At 42.8% G+C, this 21542-nt stretch overlaps 1 protein-coding gene across 5 annotated transcripts in view; it reads right to left on the reverse strand.

Annotated features, from left to right (window-relative positions):
- Positions 1–21542, reverse strand: part of KIAA0319L (KIAA0319 like) — an 80375-nt gene that overhangs the window by 47872 nt on the left and 10961 nt on the right. For 4 of the 5 annotated variants that reach the window (XR_014785166.1, XM_084815963.1, XM_084815962.1 and 1 more), the window contains exon 3: positions 4208–4905. Coding sequence is in view for 4 of the 5 variants with exons in the window: in XM_084815963.1 (XP_084672089.1) it covers positions 4208–4905 (698 nt within the window). In the remaining variant the exon portion in view is untranslated. Of the gene's footprint in view, positions 1–4207; positions 4906–5455; positions 5547–21542 lie in introns of those variants that run through there. The other variant, XM_084815965.1, reaches the window with a different exon arrangement.

Below are 21542 nucleotides of genomic sequence, written 5' to 3' on the forward strand. Positions count from 1 at the left end.
CAACCCAGGGAAGCAGCTGAAAACCATTTCCTTTCTTTCATCAGAAAATTCTTTCACCAGGCCTGCCCCGTTCAGCTGGGTAGCCTGGGGCAGCAAGAACTGGACATTTCAGCTTTAACTGGGCTTATCTGTATATGCTGCATATTTTCTCGAATTGATCTCCTTTGTATAGCATTGGTTGAGCACTTAAATTGCAGCACACAGAAATAACTACAGCCTGGACTAGATTTTCATAAGAAAAAAATTGCAGCACATATTCTTGTGGTAGAGTCAATGGCAAACCTTTAAAAGGTCAATCTGAAGGCATGAAATTCATGATTTTTATTATCACGCTATGAAATTTGGGAAGGGGGTGTTCAGTGCATAAAACTCTGGGTCTGAATGTTGGGCTCAGGTCATCAAATAAGGGTTTTCATGTAGCCAGGCTGGGAAGAAGACACTGCTCAAAACATGCTGCTAGTTGGATTTAAAGTATTAAGGAAAATGGACCTTCAGTCCCTCATCACAGAGTGGGAGAGGGAAAGAGAGAGAGACTGAGACCTGCTACCAGCTAGGGCTGTCAGTAATGTATTTCATCGGGGTGGGCAACTATGGGACATAAGGGACAGCCCCCCCCCCCCTTTGTGGGCCACACTCTACCAAGTGCTATGCAGTCCATGGGCGCCTCCACAAAAAGTGATTAAAAGAAGAAAACAAATACAGCTTATTCCCAAGCTAAATTTAACCCCTTTAACACTCTGTAGCTGCTACAGTCACTTTTTTTTCATTAAAAATAGATTTTAGGGGGCACCAAGGGATAACAGGGGCTTAAAGGCCCATGGGCCACATGTTGCCCGCCCCTGGATTATATGGACCAAGCTTCCCCAGCTTGGTGCCCTCTAGACATGTTGGATTACAACTCCCAGCATCCTCAAGCTTGTGACGGATGCTGTAACTAAAGTTTCATCCCCTGGATTTGTTGCAACGTTTTCATTTTAGCAACCATAGGATTTTTAGGAGTTGCTTCTGCGGCCATACTGCAGTGATGCAGCAGACACCTTAATCAGCAATGCTGTACTTTAATACTTCTTCTCTTGATTAGTCAATCACTGCGGTATGGTTCAAACATGCAGCATTGTATCTAAGGAATCAGCAACAGAATGGAACATCAGGTTAAAACCTACAAACTCTCATGCACTCTAATGCATAAGCACCAGTTTCTCTTCTGGTGGGACATTCCAGACCATTTTTATATGTGCCACAGTATCAAGGTACCTTCCTGCAAGGAAGTGTTTCCATTGCAGGGAAACTGCATTTTCCCAGCTGTCAAAATTCAATGTTTTGTCACTGGAAAAATGTGATACCTTCCACCTCTCATCCCCAGGTAGTGTGTCTACTACAGCCTTCCTGAAGCTGGCACCTGCCAGATGTGCTGAACTGCAACTCCCATAATTCCCAGCCAGAATTATTGCCCCTGCTCTCTAGGAAACATGGGAGTTGTAGTCTAACACATCTGGAGCATGCCAGGTTGGGAAAAGGTTGTTGTAACAGTTTGGTGGTGGTTTCATGAATGTCAGATACTCCCAAAGGCTAGTTCCTGTGACATCTTCAGTGATGAATGATAACTCCTGCCTTTCTTCCCCACTCCCAGCCTCATCGTATGGATCTCACAACTGGTGCAGATTAGGCTTAGTGGTAGCATTGTGCTAAGAATAAAAGGGGGGTTCCCCCGCCCCCTGGCTTGCCTTAGACAACAGCAGCAGCACCGCAAATTCTAGTTAATGTTTTCTCCCTTCACATCCTTCCAAGTATTGTTTGATCCTACAGCAGCATATGCTCTTAAATCTACTATCAAGTCAGCTTGGGTGAAGGCGGGCAGGACAGTATTAGCACATACTACTATACGAAGGAAAATACTACCTTTTCCCTTTCCCATTCTTCAGAACTGCATCTCTCCCCTGTCTCCTATGCTATATAGCTATAAAATGCTCAGGTTGGAGCTGACAGCCTGCTAGCACTCTACAGCACAGCAGGGGAAGGCCAAGGGGTAGGGGTAGGAAAGGAGGTGTTCTTTATCCCTTACTCACTCCTGAAAGTCCCCCACCCCCACAGACCTAAACAGCACTACAAGGCTCATGCTCCATGCTGGCTGGAGCCCTGAAAAACAGCACTGCTCTTAGAGGGTTGGGACAGCAACATTGTGCTAAAGGTCTCACTTTTAATTTACTATGAGAAGTAAAATTTGCCAGCTTGCAACGTACTTTATATGTACATAATCACAGCTGGATCGTGCATGCGGACAGTGGACAGAGCTGGCTGTTATGCAAATTACCTCATCTTTTCTTATGATGACTTTTGCCTCTGGGTACCTTCAGTTACTGCAAACCCCAGCATTCCATAATTTTGAAAGCCAAGCTATGCATGTTTGCCATAAGAGAAGTTGCAAATGGGTCTTTACTGGCCATTCTTGGGAGAGTGGCTTGAAAAGACAGCCAAACATCACAATCAAAAGAATTTTTTTTGAGAAGCCCAAATTTTACATTCCTTGCTCAGCAGGAATTAGGAGAGCACCTGATAGGTCAGGACACAAGACCCAAAAGTTGGAATTGGCAGGGAGATTAGGGGACACATTACTGTTTATCAACAAGGGCAGGAAGAAATCAATCTTAGCAGAAACACTGTGGTGCAACCTCTGCCACACTGGATCACTTCCAGAGTGACAGCCTTTTATGAGAGACCAGATGGTTATAGTTTTAGAGAAGCATTATTATTGACATATTGCTGAGACAGAGAAACTGAACAGCAGTTCCTAAGTGACTGTTAAGAAGTCAAGGGCTGAGGGACAGCTGAGTCAGCAAAGGCAAAGTTAAGCCATGCAGTTGTTTCACACATAAACTAGGCCAGCTCCAAGTTTCCTAGCAGTGCCCTTTGGCTCTGGGCCACATCCTGTTCCACAAGGCTGGCAGTTCTCATATTGCAGCCACAGTGTGATTGCATGCAGATTATGTACAGATATCTGCGCATAGATGCAGTATGAAATCTGCACATAGATACAGGGGATTATCAGCTTTCAAGAGTCACAATCTACTTAAAACAGCCCAAACTGAGCAAGGGATTTCTAAATAGAGGGAGTCTCAAGTGACAAGGGTTCTACCACCAAGATGTCTGTAGTGCTTATGATGATGAAACTCTGGTGTAGAGTTGCCCGAGTAAAAACGTACACTTGGCACACCCCGATTCTGTACCAGCTGAACATCTCTCAAGTTTGGAGCAACAAGCCAAACAAATGAAGAAACATATATGCAGGTGTCAATCATTCCACTTGCCATGGTGAATGTGGCACCATGCTTGGGTGAGCTATCAGCTCTACTCCCAGCTTTGAAGCTGGAGAGGTGAATGGGGATCATCCCAGCAGATGCACAGTGATCCCTGCCACTTCCCCAGCTCTAAAGATGCAAGGAAGGCTGGGAGCTGGGTGGCCAAGGTGTCTGGAGTGCCTGGGCTTCACAGGGCCACACTGGCACCCCACCTTCACCCTATCACCTTTGCCTAGTTATGCCCAATCCAGCACCCTGCCCACTGAATATATTTTTTGAAATTACAGCCTTCAACCCTGCTGTGAATCTACCTCCATATGAGAAAGGTGGAGGCAAGGCGTCATCAAGATCCCACCTAAAAGCCTCCAATACAAAAGCTGCACATGGGGGAAGGAAACAGGTCAAGCAAATCCTAGTAGCAGAAGTGTCCTGTTCTTGAACGGCCAGCGTATTTCCGGTTAAGAGTGAGAGGGCAATAGGTATTTGTTCACTGTGGGGCATTTTTCTCTCTCTTGCCTGGTTTTCCTATGTGATACAGGATTTAGAACGACCTGTTTTGTGGAGCTGTTGCGAATGTCACAGAAATAAAGTGTGTATGCAATGGTTAGAGTGTCAGCCTAGGGCTGGTGAGACCCAGGTTCATGCCCCACACAGCCATGAAGCTCACTGGGTGACCTGGGACCAGCCATCATTATTTCAGCCTCACCCCACTTTCTCCTCACAACACCATTTGTTGTGAGGATAAAACTGAGGTGGTGATGGTAGGAAGCCATATATGCTGTTCTGAGTTCCTAAGAGGAAAGGCAAAGTATAAATGTAATGCAACAAAAGAGGGTTACAAAGCCTTTTTCTCAACATAATTAGCATTAATATTGACATGAACAATGCTACCTTTTCAGGCATGCACTTACCTCCAGGGTGCCACTCCCAGCAAGGTCACTTGGTCTGTTCACATTGTTGCCAAGAGGAGGAGATGGGGGGCTTTTGGATTTTGGAGCTCTCAAATTTTCACTGTTTGGCAGCAGGATTTTTCCTGGATCAATGCCATCTCTGGAAAGGTTTGCTTCTTGCTCTGAAGACTGAGGCTCTGTAGGATCCTTATAAGCAGATTTACTATCTAAGTGCTGTGATGGGACTGGGTGGCTTGCTGGGTTTCCATTGTTGGAGCCCGTGTCCCTCTTTAGAGAGCTTTCCCTGGCACTTGCCAAATGCATTCTCTGTGCTGGCAACTCCTTGAAGGACCTTTGTATTCTTGCCTTACTTTGATGACCCTCCTTCCAGTCCAACCACTTAGGAAGGTGAGCTCTCCTCTCTACTGCAGGCTGGGAATCTATTGCATGCTCAGACTTTGTTACAAACACCACGACAGAGTCAGTGGTGTCAGTCCAGATCGCGTGACACCAGTGAGACTTTATACAGTTCACCTGGATGCACATCCTTCCCATGAGCCAAAAGGCGTCACAGGCAGGGCTCTGACAGCAAGCAGCTTGACAAGACTGGACAGAGTGAAATCCTTCCAGCAGTTGGAGGTGCACACCATCTATTGACCTCAAATGGCCCCCTCGCAGAGGCCTCCCTGGCTGGCAAACACTTCTGCTCCAGCTCGCATCTGAGCAAAGAGAAGAAAAACAATGACAGTTTTAAAGAAGCAACCAACAAAACCGACATAACCCAGGAAATTATGGCGCCTGAATCAAAAAATCAATGTGATTTCCCCTCTCCAGAAATAAACATTGTCAGCATCAGCATCATCATAAACAACTAACTGATAAGTTGCTGCCTTCTAAAGTTATCTCAAACTCTGCCATCTCCCTTGCCTAACAGTAGGGCTGGCCCTGTAACAGAATAAGCTGGATTCCACCAAAGAAGCCAAGCCAGAGCAAGAAACTAGACAGCAGTTCTAGGGAGTCTTATCCATCTCTGCTACTGAAACTGCAAAATCTTATCTGCCCTTGAACCCACATTGCACTCACAATTAGAGTGGTTGAAGAGTGGCATGGAAATACCCTCCCATGCACTACCCGAACTATAACTGCAAGTCTGTGGTGTGCGGACCTATTTAATTCCTGACTGCAGTTTGCAACAATGGTGGCATAGCGCCACTGTTACAATGACTGACAAAGAACAGCTAAATATATAAGGTTAATTGAGCTTGTCACCAGGGGTAGTATACCACCAACAGCAGCAGGTTGAGCAATTCAGTCCCTGCTTCCTTTTTGTATGTGGAAATCACGTCAATGCGATTCACAGATGAAGCAGCTGGCTCTGCCTATTAGGAGGCAAGTAAAAAGAATCACCTATTGATTATGATTATTCAAAGGTATGGATTGTTGTAATACCATGCTATTTCCTGAAGATATAGCATGAGCACATACAAGGATGTACATCAGTCACACCTTTACTTGCTAGTACATTGCTTCTTTCACCTGCACCAAGGTGTTAAGAGGACTAGGATCCAAGAACCGAAGACTAAACATACTCCCAACAGGAATTAACGGTTGTATTCCACAGTGCTACAATGTACATTCCCATATGTGTGCTTGTAACCAAAAGCAGAGAAAAATAAGACTCACCCTGGGGATTTCAACTAATTTCTAACCTATTTGATCTGGTGATCCTTATCTTCAAGTCTTCACAGTTCTTTTGCACACTGTCTTGCCAAAGACTGAAAGATCATTTCACCTCAGGTCAGGAATGCTAACAAAGAAGTACCAGCAACCAACCCATCCACACACATAAGAATAGCCGTGCTGGGACAGCTAAAAGGACTATGGAGTCTGGCATTCTGTTTCTACAGTGGCCAAGCAGAAGCCCGTGGGAAGTCCACAAGCAGGCCATGAATGCAATACAACCCTCCCACTCTTGTTCCCCAGCAACTGGTAAACAAGGCATACTGCCTCTGATACTGGATGCAATATACAGCCATCATGACCCGTTGATAGCCTTACCCTCCATGAATTTATCTAATCCCTTTTTAAAGCTATCTGACTGGTGGTCATCACTGGGGGGCTGTTCACACATCAGTGTGCACACGAATTGCTCCCATTTTCTGTAAACAACATCCAATCAACATGTGACGTTGTCAGCAACCTGGATCAATGGGTTGTTTAGCCTCTAAATGGTGGTTTGCTGGATTAAGTGTTGGGCTGTTTAGCCCTTAAACAACCTACTGGTCTGGATTCGCATGTCATGCTTACAACCTCCAATTGTGCCGAATGGAGGTTTACAGAAACTGAAAATGGCTCCCAGGTGGCACACGTCCTTGTGAATCGTGGGTTAAAAACCCACAATTAGCCACCATGACATGTGATCTACATCTTGTGGTAGTAAATTCCATAGTTTAACTATGCACTGTGTTAAGAAATACTATGCTAAGTAATACTTAATACTTCCTTTTATCTGTTCTGAATCTTCCATCGCTCAGCTTCATTGGATGATCTTGGGTTCTGGTATTATGAGGGGGTTGGGGGAAATCTCCCTGTCCACTTTCTCCACATAACATATAATTTTATAACCTCTATCATGCCCCCTTGCCTTTTTTCTAAGCTAAAAAGCCACAAATTTTGTAACTTTTCTCATAGGAAAATCCATCAGGCCCTTGACCATTTTTTTTGTCCTGTTCTGCACCTTTTCCAGCTCTACAATATCTTTTCTGAGGTACAGACACAAGAACTGCAAATAGTATTCCAAGTGTGATTGCACCATTAATTTATATAAGGGCATTATGCTATCGGCTATTTTATTTTCAATTCCTTTGCTTACAATCCTCCATATGGAATTTTCCCTTTTCATAGCAGCAGCATACTGGGTTGACATTTTCACTGAGCTATCCACCAGATTTCTTTCCATCACAACAACCAGATCTCTTTCTCAGTCAGTCACCACCTGCTCAGACTCCAGTATATGTGAAGTTAGGAATTTTTTTGCCCCAATGTGCATCAACTTGCTTACATTGAACCACAGTTGCCATTTAATGTCCATTCCCCCAGAGATCCTTTTGGAACTCTTCACAATCCCTTTTTGTTTTAACGACCCTAAATTATTTGGTGTCATCAGCAAACTTGGCCAGCTCACTGCTCACCCCTAATTTATGAACAGGTTAAAAAGCACGGTTCCCAAAACAGACCCCTGATGGACCATATTGTTTACATCCCTCCATTGCAAGAACCGACCACTTATTCCTATTATTTGCTTTGGAGAGGGATTTTGGGCTTCTACACCAGGGTTTTATCCTGTACCTTATCCGGGCTTCTGCTTCTGGATTCTTGCAAGATTAAGATCGAATTCTTTACACGTGCTTACACATGCTTTTTTCAGGGTTTTCCTTTCTCTGCATGTTCAATATGTTTCATTATACAGCCACTAGATGGTGCTGTGGTAGAGCAAAACTGCGCAATTACACGCAGCTGTTATTGTGCTTCATAGAGAAAATAGTGGATTATCCTCATTAAGAAAAAAGCCGCAGTACTGATCACAAAGCATGGGAGAGGAGCCGGAGGTTGACAGTGTCACTTAAAGGACCTGCAAAGTTCTGAGTGACCAATCATGACCACACAATAAAAGCCTTGTGTAGAGATTCCCTTTGTCAAAAGCTTTTTGGAAGTCCAAGTAAACTACCAGATGTGAATGGGGTGATCCAGTAGACATGTTTACTTACACTCTCAAAGAACTCTAAAAGGCTAATGACGCGGGACTTATCTTTGCAGAGGTCATGTTGATTCTTTTTCAGCAGTACACGTTCATCTAAAAGCTTAATGATGTTATCTTTAATATCGCTTTCCACCAATTTACCTGGAACAGATATTAAGCTAATCAGCCTGTAATTTCCTGGCTGCCTGCTGGATCCCTCTTTAAAAACTGGTGCTATGTTGCCCAATGCCCAGTTACCTGGTACAGAGGCTGATCTTAGGGACATATATATGTGTACACACACACACACACACACACACACACACACACACGTTTTAGAAGATCAGGAATTTCACATCTGAGTTCTTCAAGAACTCTTGGATGGATACCATCTGGACCCAGTGATTTCATTGTTTTTGATTTTCAATTAGGTCTAGAATTTAATCTCTAGCCTCGACCCTTATCACCACCATTTGTCCCAGTTCCTGAGATACAACTGTTTCCTGCAGGGGTGGGGAACCATTTTTGGTCCTCCTGCCAGCAGTGGGTGGGACCACTGCCCAAAGTGGGCGAAGCCACTGCTGGCATGCACCCTCCCTCCCACATACACATTTTCACACAAACACATTCACAGACACCACATTCACACACACGGACATGCTTTCCAGACAACACTCCTCCTCAGCTGATCCATGCAGATCAGCTGAGGAAGGGGGCATTTTCAACCTCATCATGATGCACTGGACAGGGAGGTTTAAACCTTCCTGTCCAGTGCACCATGATGGGGATGAAAATCAGCCCTCCTCTGATCCCCAGCTGATTTGCACCAGTTGGCTGAAGAGCAGAGAGAGCCCGATCTGGGTTTTGCCTAAGCCACCAGTTCAAGGAGCACTCCAAAAGCCGGGGGCTAAGCTGGGAGCTGGTTTCACCTGTCTCTCACCTTCCAAGTTTCTCTTACTGAATCATTATAATCTGGGTAGACCTGCTTGCCCTAGTAATGCGCAACATGCAATTAACAGTGTACACAGTTGTGAACCACAAACAATGAGAAATTAGAAAGTTAGTAAAAAAATTGTGTAATTCCCCTGCCCCCCCCCCCGGTGGGTATTGGTTAAAATAATAGTTTTGTTCACAGAAAACCACCCTAGGAGAACAAATTTGTTGTACTTATGCTGTCAGGACTCAGGAGTAGACTTCCACGACTAGGGCTGGTGTACATTACTACTCTACCCTATTCTATAGCTTGATAGTCTTCTCTGCCTCTGGTCAGTTTCATTTCAAGTATTACCAAGGCTTTTTGCTTCGCTGCTATTAAGTTTACAAAGAACAGTGCTGCTAAGATGGGAGCAGAGTTCTTTACAAGAACCCAGCTACTGTGCAATATTTTGAAGATAAATAGCTCAAACTCTGCAAGCATTCTGGTTCAAGTAAATGAGAGCAAGAACATCTACAAGCAAAGTGGAACCAAACCAAACCAAACATATTGTAACCCTTGACATAAAGTACCTTAATGTTTGGGTTTTTTAATAGATTCTAGGACTTGAATGAACACACTGAGTGTGTTGGTTGATTGACTGACCTGCGCCAAAACCACTGGGAAAGGATAGGGACCTTCTGGGTTGGAGTGATGATTAGGCTGATGGGGGCAGATATTTAAAAGATGAGGATCATCTTGAATCAGAGGAAGGGGCCTAAGTCAGCCTCTTCTGAAAAAGGATGTTGGCCTATATGGACTGAATACCATGCTGTCTTTGCGACAGAGCAACTTTTACACTTTTAAAAAGACTGAATATGTGGATAGACAATTTCTAAAGGCATTCCCCCCCGCCCCCGGTGCTGATTTTGGATCCATCTGAGTTCATTTTGCAACTCTCCACAAGACAGCAGATATTGAACCTGGAGCATAATGGATATCAGGAAGGGATTGAGCCCTGAGGGCCACCACCAAGCTCTAGCCAAGGAAGGGAACTAGACAGTTAGTAAACCAGACTACCACAGAAACTTTGTGTATAGCAGTAGGCCAGAGCAAGTCATGTGGTAATGACTGACCCGATAAAAGCTTCCAGGAGAAGACCTGATCTCTGCTCTGGGCAACATGGGAACTTTTTGCTTCCTCCTTGCCACAGACCTGCCTTGCTTTTTCTGTTCCTCTGCCCCACAGCACCCAATCTAGCCTTGACTCCAGGATCTTGCCCCCTGCATTTGGAAGGAGCTGGATCTGACACACATATTCACACAGTGACCTTGAAAAGCAAATGACTGCGGCCACTTTGAGCATATGTTGTCTGTGTCTGTATTTTAACAGCTCCAAGTCAGACATAGATTTCCCACAAGAACGTATAGCAGGAAGTGACTATTTGAAATACAAACACCATCCACCATAACGCCTGCTAAATTATTACAAAATTTCCCCATCCCTCAAACCAAACCTTTTGGTTTGTTGGTCAGGTGGAAAAAATGGCTAATAGTACAAGGCACCTGCGCTGAAAGACTGCCTATCAAGTTTCAGCCTAAAGCACCTCTTAATGGCTAATTTTGACAGAGGCGGCTTTGAATGGAAATACTACAGAGCTAACATCTAAAACCACTAGTAATGATGTGCGTTAACACTACCATCTGTTTAGATCTGAAGAACCTAAAACTCACAGCACTGCCTAAGGGCAATTATGAAACTACATAAGGTGAGCTTTTCTTTCTTGACACTGGAGAAGATTATTGGCTGAGATTCTATCCTAACTTTTAGGCTAACATACACGTGCAATTAATATGTTCCATTACTGTTTGCTTTTTTTTAAATCAAAGTGTTTTTCAAAGTACTCTTAAAGAATCTGAGTTACTTGTTTTTCAAAGCCAAAGCGACCAAGACTCGCAGGCCAAACTCCAAAGAGATCTTGTGTGTGAGAAAAGCATTTTCACAAGCGTGTGCATGCCCAATTTCCCCTTCCAGAGGCTCATGAAGCACCATTCTAGAGGTTCATCCCAACCTTTGGAGGGAGAAGCTGAAACATCCCATGCATATGTTGTAACACAGTACACAACTCTCTGGATCAAGGACACAGAAAGTATACCACATCGTACACAGTTATGAACCATTTTTTGACTTGCTTCTTTACTCATGGAATAACAGGCCTTGCTGAGAAAGAATTAGGATGGTTTCTACAAAGGGATACAATAGAAATTGTTCTGAATATTTAATTCTGTTATTCTTGATTATAGTGCAGCTTGTTGTCTGTATCCAAACCCATATGGGGCTTTGAAGTGTATAAACACACACAACCTCCGAGTGTACATGATAAAATTCTTATAAATTATTTAAATGTGTGGAGTATGGAAAGAGAATGTCTCTCTCTCGAAAAGGCAACACTATGCTGGGGTCACAAAATGAAACTGATTGACAACAGCAGATTCAGCACAAAAAGATGTGAATAACTTAACTTACAGAATACTCTACCACAAGATGTGGTAATGACCACTAGCTTATATTTAAAAGAGGATATGACATGAAGATGAATGGATCAATGGCTATTAGCTAAATAACATTGCTTAAAATTAGTTATAAATAATTCTCCATGTTAAGCAGCAGCACATTTCTTATTTCTAACAAGCAGGGGATGTCTCTTTCCATCTTGTCCTACTTGTGAGCATCTGAGGGGAATCTGTCCAGCCACTGTTGGGGACGGAGTGCTGAAACTTTGGCCTAATCCAGCAAGGCAACTCTGAGGCAACAACTACGAGCTGCTAGAGCAAAGATTCTCCAAGGTTATCCTCATGGGATCATTTTAGGATATTGTCACCACCCCATGTGATTTTTTTTTTAATTGCTTCAGACAGTTTTCATTATCACCAGAATTTTAGATGGAGATAAAAATAGGCAGAGGAAGAAAAAGAGGGATCGTTTAAATTGCAATGGGAAAAAACATTGCATAGCATTTTAGTGCTAAGGCTGTCTGTCTTGTCAGTACTATAACTGGTGGTGTACAACTATTTATTCTGTACATTGTGCAAAACACACTCACTCTTGAAAGTTTGTAGGAATGTTTTAAAGAAAAAAATAGTCTGGGAACAGCCCTCACACCATTGGATTTCATGTTAATACAATTATCACTAGCCTCCACTCCAACCGTCCTACTCCAACCTGGGGGCTCTATATATGTTGGACTACAACTCCCATCATCCCCACCCAGCATGCCGGTTGGCCATGCTTGTTGGGAACATAAGAGCAGCCATGATGGATCAGACCAAACGCCTATATAGTTCAGTATTCTTTTCTCACAATAGCCAATCAGATGGCTGTGGGAAGCACACAAGTAGAACATGAGTGCAACAGCATCCTCCTGCTCATGTTCCTCAGGATGATGGAAGTTGTAATCAAACACATCTGGACAGCTATGGACTGGAGAAAGCTGGATTAGATCCTTATATTCAATGCCCCAAGCATTAAAGGAACTATACTATAGATAGTTGGCATCTAGGCTGGAATAGCAGGCCTCCAGGAGATTAATTTACAAGCTGGGTCATGTCTTCCTGAGCTACACAGGCCGCAGAACACCCTTACAGCAGGTGCCCTATTTCACACAGGATGTTCTCAGCTGCTACTGAGCCATTAAGAGAAAGGTTATTCAGTTAAAAGTAAATTTAGTTTTTTACACAAACAACAATAGCGAGAGGGTATAAAGACATTGTAAAGCTATCATAGCAATTAAGGAGTTGGTTATTGCATTTAGGAAACCAAATGTACTTTTTTCCCTTGATCTTTACATGCCATTCAAGTTAGGTCGTCATAAAACAAGGATTTGTTGTTGTTCAGTCGTTCAGTCGTGTCCGACTCTTCGTGACCCCATGGACCATAGCACGCCAGGCCTTCCTGTCCTGCGCTCTCTCCCGGAGCGTGCTCAAGTTCATATTCATTGCATCCGTGATGCTATCTAGCCATCTCATCCTCTGCCGTCCCCTTCTCCTTTGGCCTTCAGTCTTTCCCAGCATCAGGGTCTTTTCCAGGGAGTTTCTCTCTAAATCTAAAATTTCTACTGTAGTTTGTTTTGGAGGCTTGATGTTTTCAAATTATCCGGGCTTCAATGGCTACAGAGCTGGACTTGGATTTTATGCACTCTTTCTCTTGGCATTTTTAATTTTTCACCTTCCCTTTCTCAGCGTTTTTCTTTGATGTTCCTGATATACACCCTTCCTATCCTAATAATTTTCATTCAGCTGTATGGCAAATACAACATATGCCATTCTTCAGTATAGTAATTCTAGATTACTATATTTCTTCTCACTCTAGTGTAATCATGTTGTCTGTAATCAAACCCATGTCTGAATGGGAGAAAAACACCTCCAGACTGCCAGATGTCTCTTTTGTTGTTCTCTTGTGGGTAGTGTGTAACTGCCACATCTGTTCAAGTTATTCAAATGTATAATAAATGTATCTTATTTCTGATGTGCCAATCTACTACCCATTTTCTTGCCCAACAATGGCCGTATTGGTCAGATGTTCTTCCTATTTGAAATATCGTTTGTTTCCACATTAGCTGGTTAGCCTGGAATTACCTTATTTCATTAATTGAAGTGTTTTCTGTCTTTTTTTCAGTCCCAATTTGTGACAATTTTTCTCAATTAACACCCTATCCTGTCCATCACTGCATAGGTAGTGAGAGAAGTGAATGATGTAATATCCCTCCATTTCCTGGCTATAGGACCATGTCTCTCTGCCCCATTACTTTTCAATTGAATTTTGCCAACTCTGTAATGCTGCTAAGGAAAATAAATCTCATTGTGTGACTTGGTGTGGGTTTCTTTCTTTTACTTTTAAAATTATATTTTCTCTATTTTATTTAATTTATTATTACATTTATATCCCACCTTTTTTTCTTCTTCCAAGTAACTCAAGGCAGCTTACAAGGTCCTTCTCCTCTCCATTTTATTCTCATAACAACCCTGTGTGGTAGGTTAGGCTGAGAGTCAGTTACTAACCCAAAGTCACCCAGTGAGTTTCATTGTTAGGTGGGGACTAGAACCTGGATCTCCTGAGGCCCAGTCCAACACCCTAACCGCTACACCACACTAGCTGTACAAGAGTGCAAATCAAAATAAAAATCAAGGAGGAAATTATGGGATTCCAGTTGTTTCCCTCCCCCTTCCTAGAACAAGGCTTTTGCATGCTTCGCTCTTTCAAGGATCTCTGCAGAGTCTAGCCTCTGCAATTCTGTGCTGCTAGAAGTTTTTTTTGAATGTAAAAGTTAACTCTAAAAGTAATCACTTCTCCCCCCATCCCATTACTTTTCAACAGCAAGTATTCTCCCCCTTTGCCATGTGAATGGGCACTGCAGATTACCAGAGTAACAATACCAGCTGTATCTCATAAGGTTACTGTAAGTACTGAGATATTGTACTTATTTATTTGTTGTTGTTGTTCAGTCGTTAAGTTGTGTCCAACTCTTCGTGACCGCATGGACCATAGCACGCCAGGCCTTCCTGTCCTCCGCTCTCTCCCAGAATAACACTTATATACAACTTAACATAATAAAATCTCTTAGGGCGCAATCCTATGGGGATAGGCGGCTGCCTCTGAATTTGGAGGCAACCGTCTATCCAATGCAGGGCAGGAGAGGAATGGAGGGGATCGTTCCCTCCGCGCTTCTCCTGCCCTGCATTTGTGGCTAGACAGCCGATTTTGGCTGTCTAGCCATGGGAGGGCAGAGCGGGGGAGGAGGCTGCCAGATGACACATAGGATGTGTCGTATTGGCATTTCCGCCTTCCCCTCCCCGGAATGCCCCGTTTTGGTGACTCCGCACTCCTCTTCTGAGCGCGGAGCCCAAGGCTGTTCCACACTGCCTACGAGGCAGTGCGGAAGAGGGGGAAGGTTGGTTCCCAGAAAACCACATATCCTATGGCCATCTAGCCACTGACTAGCAGCCATGGGCTTGCTCCCTCCGTGATTTACATATAAAATATTACAAATCACTGTTTAAAATACACTATTAGAAAACAATTACATCTACAATAACCACTTAAAAGCAATGTCAAAACAGTAAAATGGAGACACAGCATGATCAATTACAATTAATTACAAGACTGAGAAAGCCTGTGTAAACAAGCGCATTTTCAGGAGGAGGCCTTTAACACACACCACGTTTTCTGCCTCCTGAACAGCATGGGGGAGAGCATTCCAGAGGGTGGGCACCACTACTGAGAAGGCCTGCTTTTGAGATGTTATGCGGTGACACTCTGTTGGTGACAGAGGCTTCCTCTGAAAGGCAGGCTGGGGGTATATAATGGAAGATACCTCTGGATCCCAAGTTGTTTAGAACTTTGTACATCAACAATATAAACTTGAACATTGCTCAGTAGCCAATAGGTAGCCAGTACAGTTTTTTTTTAACCCAGATGTAATGTGAACATGGCTTGGTGCCTTACTGAGCACCCCCAGCTACTGCATCCTGTACTAACTGTACTTCTGAACTAGGCGCAAGGGCAGCCTTACATTACTTAAAGTGCTTTGAACAACAGTGTGCTATAGAAGTATGCTCTATTATTAGTAGTAGAACTGGAAGGAGGTCTTCCTGCAGAAGGGTTCTATATAATTCACAAGTTTGCGACTAACACCACAATTAGTTGATGAGCATTCTAGCACTGTTGTGAAAGTCTATGAAAATGAATCTTGGGAATGGCATTATGTTTGGGTCAATGGGTATGGGCTTATCTATGTTCCTCATTACGTCCTACCATTGCAAGATCTTGTGACAAAAAATCATGCTATGTTTAGGACGCAGCTGTACCACATTTTGCAGCAAAGGGACTGAGAGGCACAAGTGTTCATAGCACAGGCTGCGAAAGGGCAGGTGTCATAATAGGAAGGGCATGATGTCTGTAAAGCAGAAGTTTCCACCATACATCTACCATAACAAATTGAAAGTATTGGCAGCTTTAAAAAAATTAAAATTATGTTTTGATTGCTTTTACAACGTGTGGGTTTAATAGCTGAGGCTTTTCTCAAGGTTCACCTAAATGGAGACAATAATAAACACTCTCTTAAATGAAGGAGGCTGACAGCCAACTTTGATAGGTTTATTGCAACAGATCCCTCGAGATCTCTCAGACTGGTTCCCAAGCACATGTTCTTTTTTTTTTTTTTAAGGGGCAAATTTAATTTGATGCAAAGCAGAGTTTAGATTCTTACAGAGTTTTGGTATTAGTCTACTGCGCTGATTAATCTGTCAGGCACCATAAAAATTTATTACAGCATAATTAAAACAGATGACACAATATTCCTGCCAGCTTTGAGAGGGAATGGGAGGGAGGAAATGGTGGGAACAGTCTTTAATTCCTGAAAACAGTTGGGCAAAGCTAAATAATCTTAATGATGTTTTCTTGCCAGCTGCCTTCCATTAAACATTTAAGTTGTACACAAGTTTTGTTTATTTGCATGTGTCTCCCCGCTTATCACATATAGTGAACTAACATGAAATCCTCTATATGCTCATCAAATCCCAGCTCAAATAGAAATTTAATTCTGATTCTTAAACGCTGAAGCTTTGGCAAATCTCCAAGGGAAAAGAGCTTCAAAAATAAGGAGAAGAAATAAAACTTCTTTCAATAGCCTTGCTCATACTTTTGCACATGCGGTACCATTAAGCTTTTGAGCCAAGGGGTTTAAGAGAGGCTGAGGAGGTGGTAGTCTCAAACCTATCTCGGAAGAGACCAAGGGGCAAAACAGAGGATACTTGAAATGTGTGGATGCCTTTAATGTATCTACTTTTTATAATTTAAATATCAATTGCATGAGCAAGGAGGAGATCAGGAACAGGGCTGTGCCATGCAAGAAGGGGGTTAATCTTTTCCTCCCATGCTGCAGTACCAATTGAAATCACTTTCCTAAAGCTGTTATTTTGCCCCAAAATAGGAACTAACAGAAGCTGCCTTCCCAGGCGTATAGCAACTTTGGAGGGAAGGATTTTCATCAGGGAGCTGAGGCAACAAAAGAAGGGGGGAACACCCCTCCCCACATGTCATAGTTCTGATCCTGATCAAGTTCCCTTTCTGCCCCTCTGGTTGTCATTTAATTTTAAAAAAACAGACATGGGAAAGGCATTTGATATATTTTCTAGTTTCAAGTGTAAGGGACTTGGGGGCTTAAACTGGGAACTTCATGATTTGTGCACATTGTTTCAGCAGGTAGTTTACCCAGCTCCTCCCCCTCACAATGAAAATTAGCACCAACAGGAGAGATAAAGAATGGACAAGTGCAGCCAGCAGTTCCTCCAACATGAGAGAGGAGTGAGTGAAAGCCCATTTGTGGAAAGCCTTCAGAATTCTCAGCAGGAAGAACCCTTAGTGCTGAGGCTACTCTCTCATGTGGCAAGTGTCTCAGACAGCCAGACTCTTATTAGCCTAACAAACCTTACAGCTGTGAAACTAAACCACTGATCTGAACTCCTTGGACGAATTCTAGGATACAAATCAAAGACAGGAAAATTCAAGACTCAGCTGTGTCTGGAGCCACTCCAGGACCTTAAAGGTTTGCAGGGCGGGTCTTTCCTGGCAAACAGTAAGGCAAACAATTCACCAGCCAAATAATGTCAACTGTCCACTTTCCCAACCCTGCACTAATGAAGACGTGTTTACTTTCTTATCTATGCGTGTGTATGCGCGTGCGCACACACACATACACTCACTCAAGGTTCCTGAAACTCTTCAAGTGGCTGAGGTGGAGGTTTTTTTTAGCTAGCACTGCACCCACGTGACAGCTGGTTAAACTGCTTAAACAGCAACCAAGAACAAGCAAGCTTGCTTCCCTAAGAACCCATGTCACAGTCTTCTCATATAAGCTCAAGGAATAAAGCCAAGATTGCTTGGATTTTTCTGATGGAGCAAGTCTTATGTGAGTCTTTAAAGCCACAACTGAAAAGAAACATGCCTTTCAGCACCAAGTGCTAATTTAGGCAGAGATGTACACTCAAACCTAAGAGGCAATTTGGTGCTAAAAAAACCCCTCTAACCAAGCAAAGGCCAGCAGCTATCAAGAAATTCTGGCCAAATGCAAATGAGACTCATTTTCAAAAGGGGGATTGAATAACTATTAGAACAGCCAGTGAAGGGTGGTGGATGGACATTTGTCAGGGACTGGGTTGGTGGAAGGGAAAGAAAAGCTGGGGACAGAAGAGATTCGTGGGAAACAAAGAGCAATGGGAAGAAAAACAGCTTTATGAAATCTCCCACACTTCCAGCTTTAGCAAATTCCACTCTGGTTTATTGTTTATTCATCACATTTGTATCCTGCCATTTTTCCAAGTGGTCCACGGAGCTCTCTTGTTCTATCCAAACAGCCCAGTTCAAATGTACATTTCTGGCTTCATGAACCATCGTTTGCTAACCTGAGAGCAAGTGCTGGGGCAGCATACTTCTCCCGCACCCTTCCTGGTTTATTATCCTGCTTAGTTACTCAACATTAAACCATAATACCTCACTTCAGATTATAACTGAAAACTCTAGTTTAAAACAAACCACAATCTCCACAACAAATCCACAGTGCACAAGGGAGGCAGAGATGTGGAGCAGAGAGGAAGGAACACATGATCCCAACATTCATTCCCCGTTTATGAAGCCAGGAATGTATATCCAAACTGGACTGCTGTCTTTTAGCTAACCTGAGACCAGCCAGTGAACTTAATGGCTGATCAGCAAATGGAGCCTAGGTTTTGAGCCTTAGTTTCTTCACACCCCAAACCCACATTTCATCTCCCTGGTTCTTTCTGTTACAGGTTTCTGAAGCTTTAACAGAATCTACCCCTGGCATGCTGATGCATCTATCCACAACTATGAGGGCAGGAACTTAATCCTGAAAAGCAAATAACTGGGATGTTCAGACTTCTGAAGAAGCCATTTGATTCTACATTAGAAAGCTACATTTTATGATCTACAGCACAATCACATGTGACAACAGCTTGTTGGCCACTGTGTGAACAGACAGCTGGACTAGATGGACCCTTGGCCTGATTCAGCATGGCTCTTATGTTCTTCTGACAAATTTACTATAGCTTTAGTTACAGAAGCCTTTACAGACATGGGATTTAGGTGAAAATCAAGTTATTGTCAAGTACAGTGTATTACCTGGAATTTGGATTTATTTCTGGGCAAGCCCCACTGAAGTTCCTGATGGCTTGTCCCTGAAAAGAATATCCACAGCATGTCTCTCAATGCCAGTTCCTGGGGAACACACGTGGGAGGATGCTACTGTGCTCATCTCCTGCTTGTGGGCTTCCACAGGCATCTGATTGGCCATTGTGGAAACAGAACGCTGGACTAGATAGGCCTTTGGTCTGAGTCAGCACAGCTTTTCTTATGTTCTTATGGCTAAGTAGGGAAATCGCTAATGGAACTGGTTTAACCAGAGACAGACCAAGATGGATCCTCAGGAAACCTTGCCAACATTTCTCTCTTGAGCTACAGCATACCCAATGTTACAGTCCTGAACATGGCTCAAATGTCAAAATCAGGCCATAAAACGTTTGCCACCTGGCCATTCAGCCCGGGCTGATAAAAATGACAGTTTTTAGACCGAATGTAATTTCATGATGATGTGAAACGGCTGCAGGCATTAGCAGCATAATAGTTAAGTGCTGAGATGTCTCCATTTCAAATCTCAAGTTTGTCCCCTGAATCTGTAAAATGAGGATAATACAATCCTGGGCTAACTTACAGGATTGTGGTAAAGAGGACTAAGGTAATACATAAGTAGTATTGTGATCACTCAGAAAAGTGCTGTATGAGTGTTACTTTTATTGACAGTAACAAGAGCCACAGATTGTAGCCCATCCTACTCATAACAGAGCTATGAACCATTTCTGTTCATTATAAACTGAAAAAACGGATGTGAGTTATAGACCTCCAGTTTGTGAGGAAGCCCTCAGTGGTGAACCAGTTGCCCATCCCAGATTTAACATAGTATGCTAGCCTTATCTGGAGTACAGTTCAAAATAAAATCAGTAGTGCACAAAGAAAATGCAGTTGGGCCACATTTATGAATATGTCTCCCACAAGAGACCACTCCGTATGTGTAACTAAGAGAGGGAAACAAATGGAAGAAAATGCTTATTTCACTGCCAAAGAATTTGCAATCACATTATTGTTTGAAAACAATTAGAGCTTTTTAAGTGGCAGGATCATAAAAGCTAGACAATATCCACTTGTCCAAAAATCAGGGCCAAGTAGAAAGCTGTCTGTGGGAAGAATTTTTTAAAATTTATTTATGGAATGAAAATATTCATTCTGAAGGGAGGTGGGAAAAGGTAATAAGTGACAGATGCCCAGTTCACACAATCGCTGTGGTTTAAACAAGTCATGGTGGCTTGTTTAAACTATGGTGTGTGCCGGGCACCATTTGCCTAATTACCTGCCTGGGTGTGGCTTGTCATGTTTTCCAAGCCCAGGTGGCATAGCTTGTCTGAGAGGGAAACAAGCCTAGGTTTGGACGACACAACAAGCCATGCCTGGGTGGGTAATTAGGCAAATGGCACCTGGCACATGCCAGTACACACTACAGCTTAAACAAGCCACTTGTTTAAGCTGCAGTGATTGGACAAACCAGATCAGATTGTGCCAGTTTAGAATACTAGAATAAACTTTCTAAACAAGTGATTTCATGGGTTATGAAAATTGTCCAAAATCATCCTTCCAGGAAACTTTTGGGATTCATTTTGTAATGTGTACAAAACTAGGAATGTGGTGCTCTGAAGTAGAGGTTTCACTGGCAAAAAGTATGTTTGCAAATAATGACATCAAACAAGGCCACATGATACTGCAAACGCTTTCCACTACAGAAACCTCAAAGTTTTCTGAGGGAGGGGAGAGGAGAACAAAAAATGTGTTTGGTAGATAAAAATCCAAAAACCTCTTTAATACAAATAACATATTGGAAAATAAAGACAATAACATTACTGTACATAGCACATATTCCTTCTATTGTAGCTCATACTTTTATCTGGAGAACCCCTGAAATACTGTTCCCTATAGTTCAAAAGGACAAAACAGCCAGTGGTTTTTGAAAGATGATTCCGGTAACTCCAGAGAACAGGAAACTTAATCTTGGGGAAACAAAACAAGCTAGAGACATTCTAGCTAAACATACAATGATTACTACTTACACTCTACAACCCCACCAAAAAAAGATAACAAGTCCAAGATTTTAAATCAACTGTCTTACGTGTATGCCAAGCTGGAGATTAATTACTCACTTGCTGCACATCACCTTAATCAAATTTCTCACTTGTCAAATGTCAGAGAGAGCATAGCATAATTACGGAAACTACAGCAACAGCCCGGGAGGAAGAGAGGAGTGATTTCACTAACTACTAATCCAATGAGATCAAATGCAACTATGTCAGTATAAGTGATCCCCTTACTCTCGTTCTAAAAAATATGTTACACATTTGTCAACTGGAAGGCTTATTTTTAAAGGATTTTTGAAGCAGCAAAAATAGGGAAGGAGCAGGGAATTAACTCAGACAATTTAAGACAAATGATTTACTGTTTTGAGAGGGCTTAAACTACTGTGCTATCTTTTCCTGCTTTTAAACAAGTGCCAGGTAAAGGGAAAAAATTGACTGCGGAACATTTCTCAT

This window comes from Heloderma suspectum, chromosome 10, assembly GCF_057233095.1.
Source record: "Heloderma suspectum isolate Gila_16-S chromosome 10, 16-S_ref, whole genome shotgun sequence".
NCBI classification, from domain to species: domain Eukaryota; kingdom Metazoa; phylum Chordata; class Lepidosauria; order Squamata; family Helodermatidae; genus Heloderma; species Heloderma suspectum.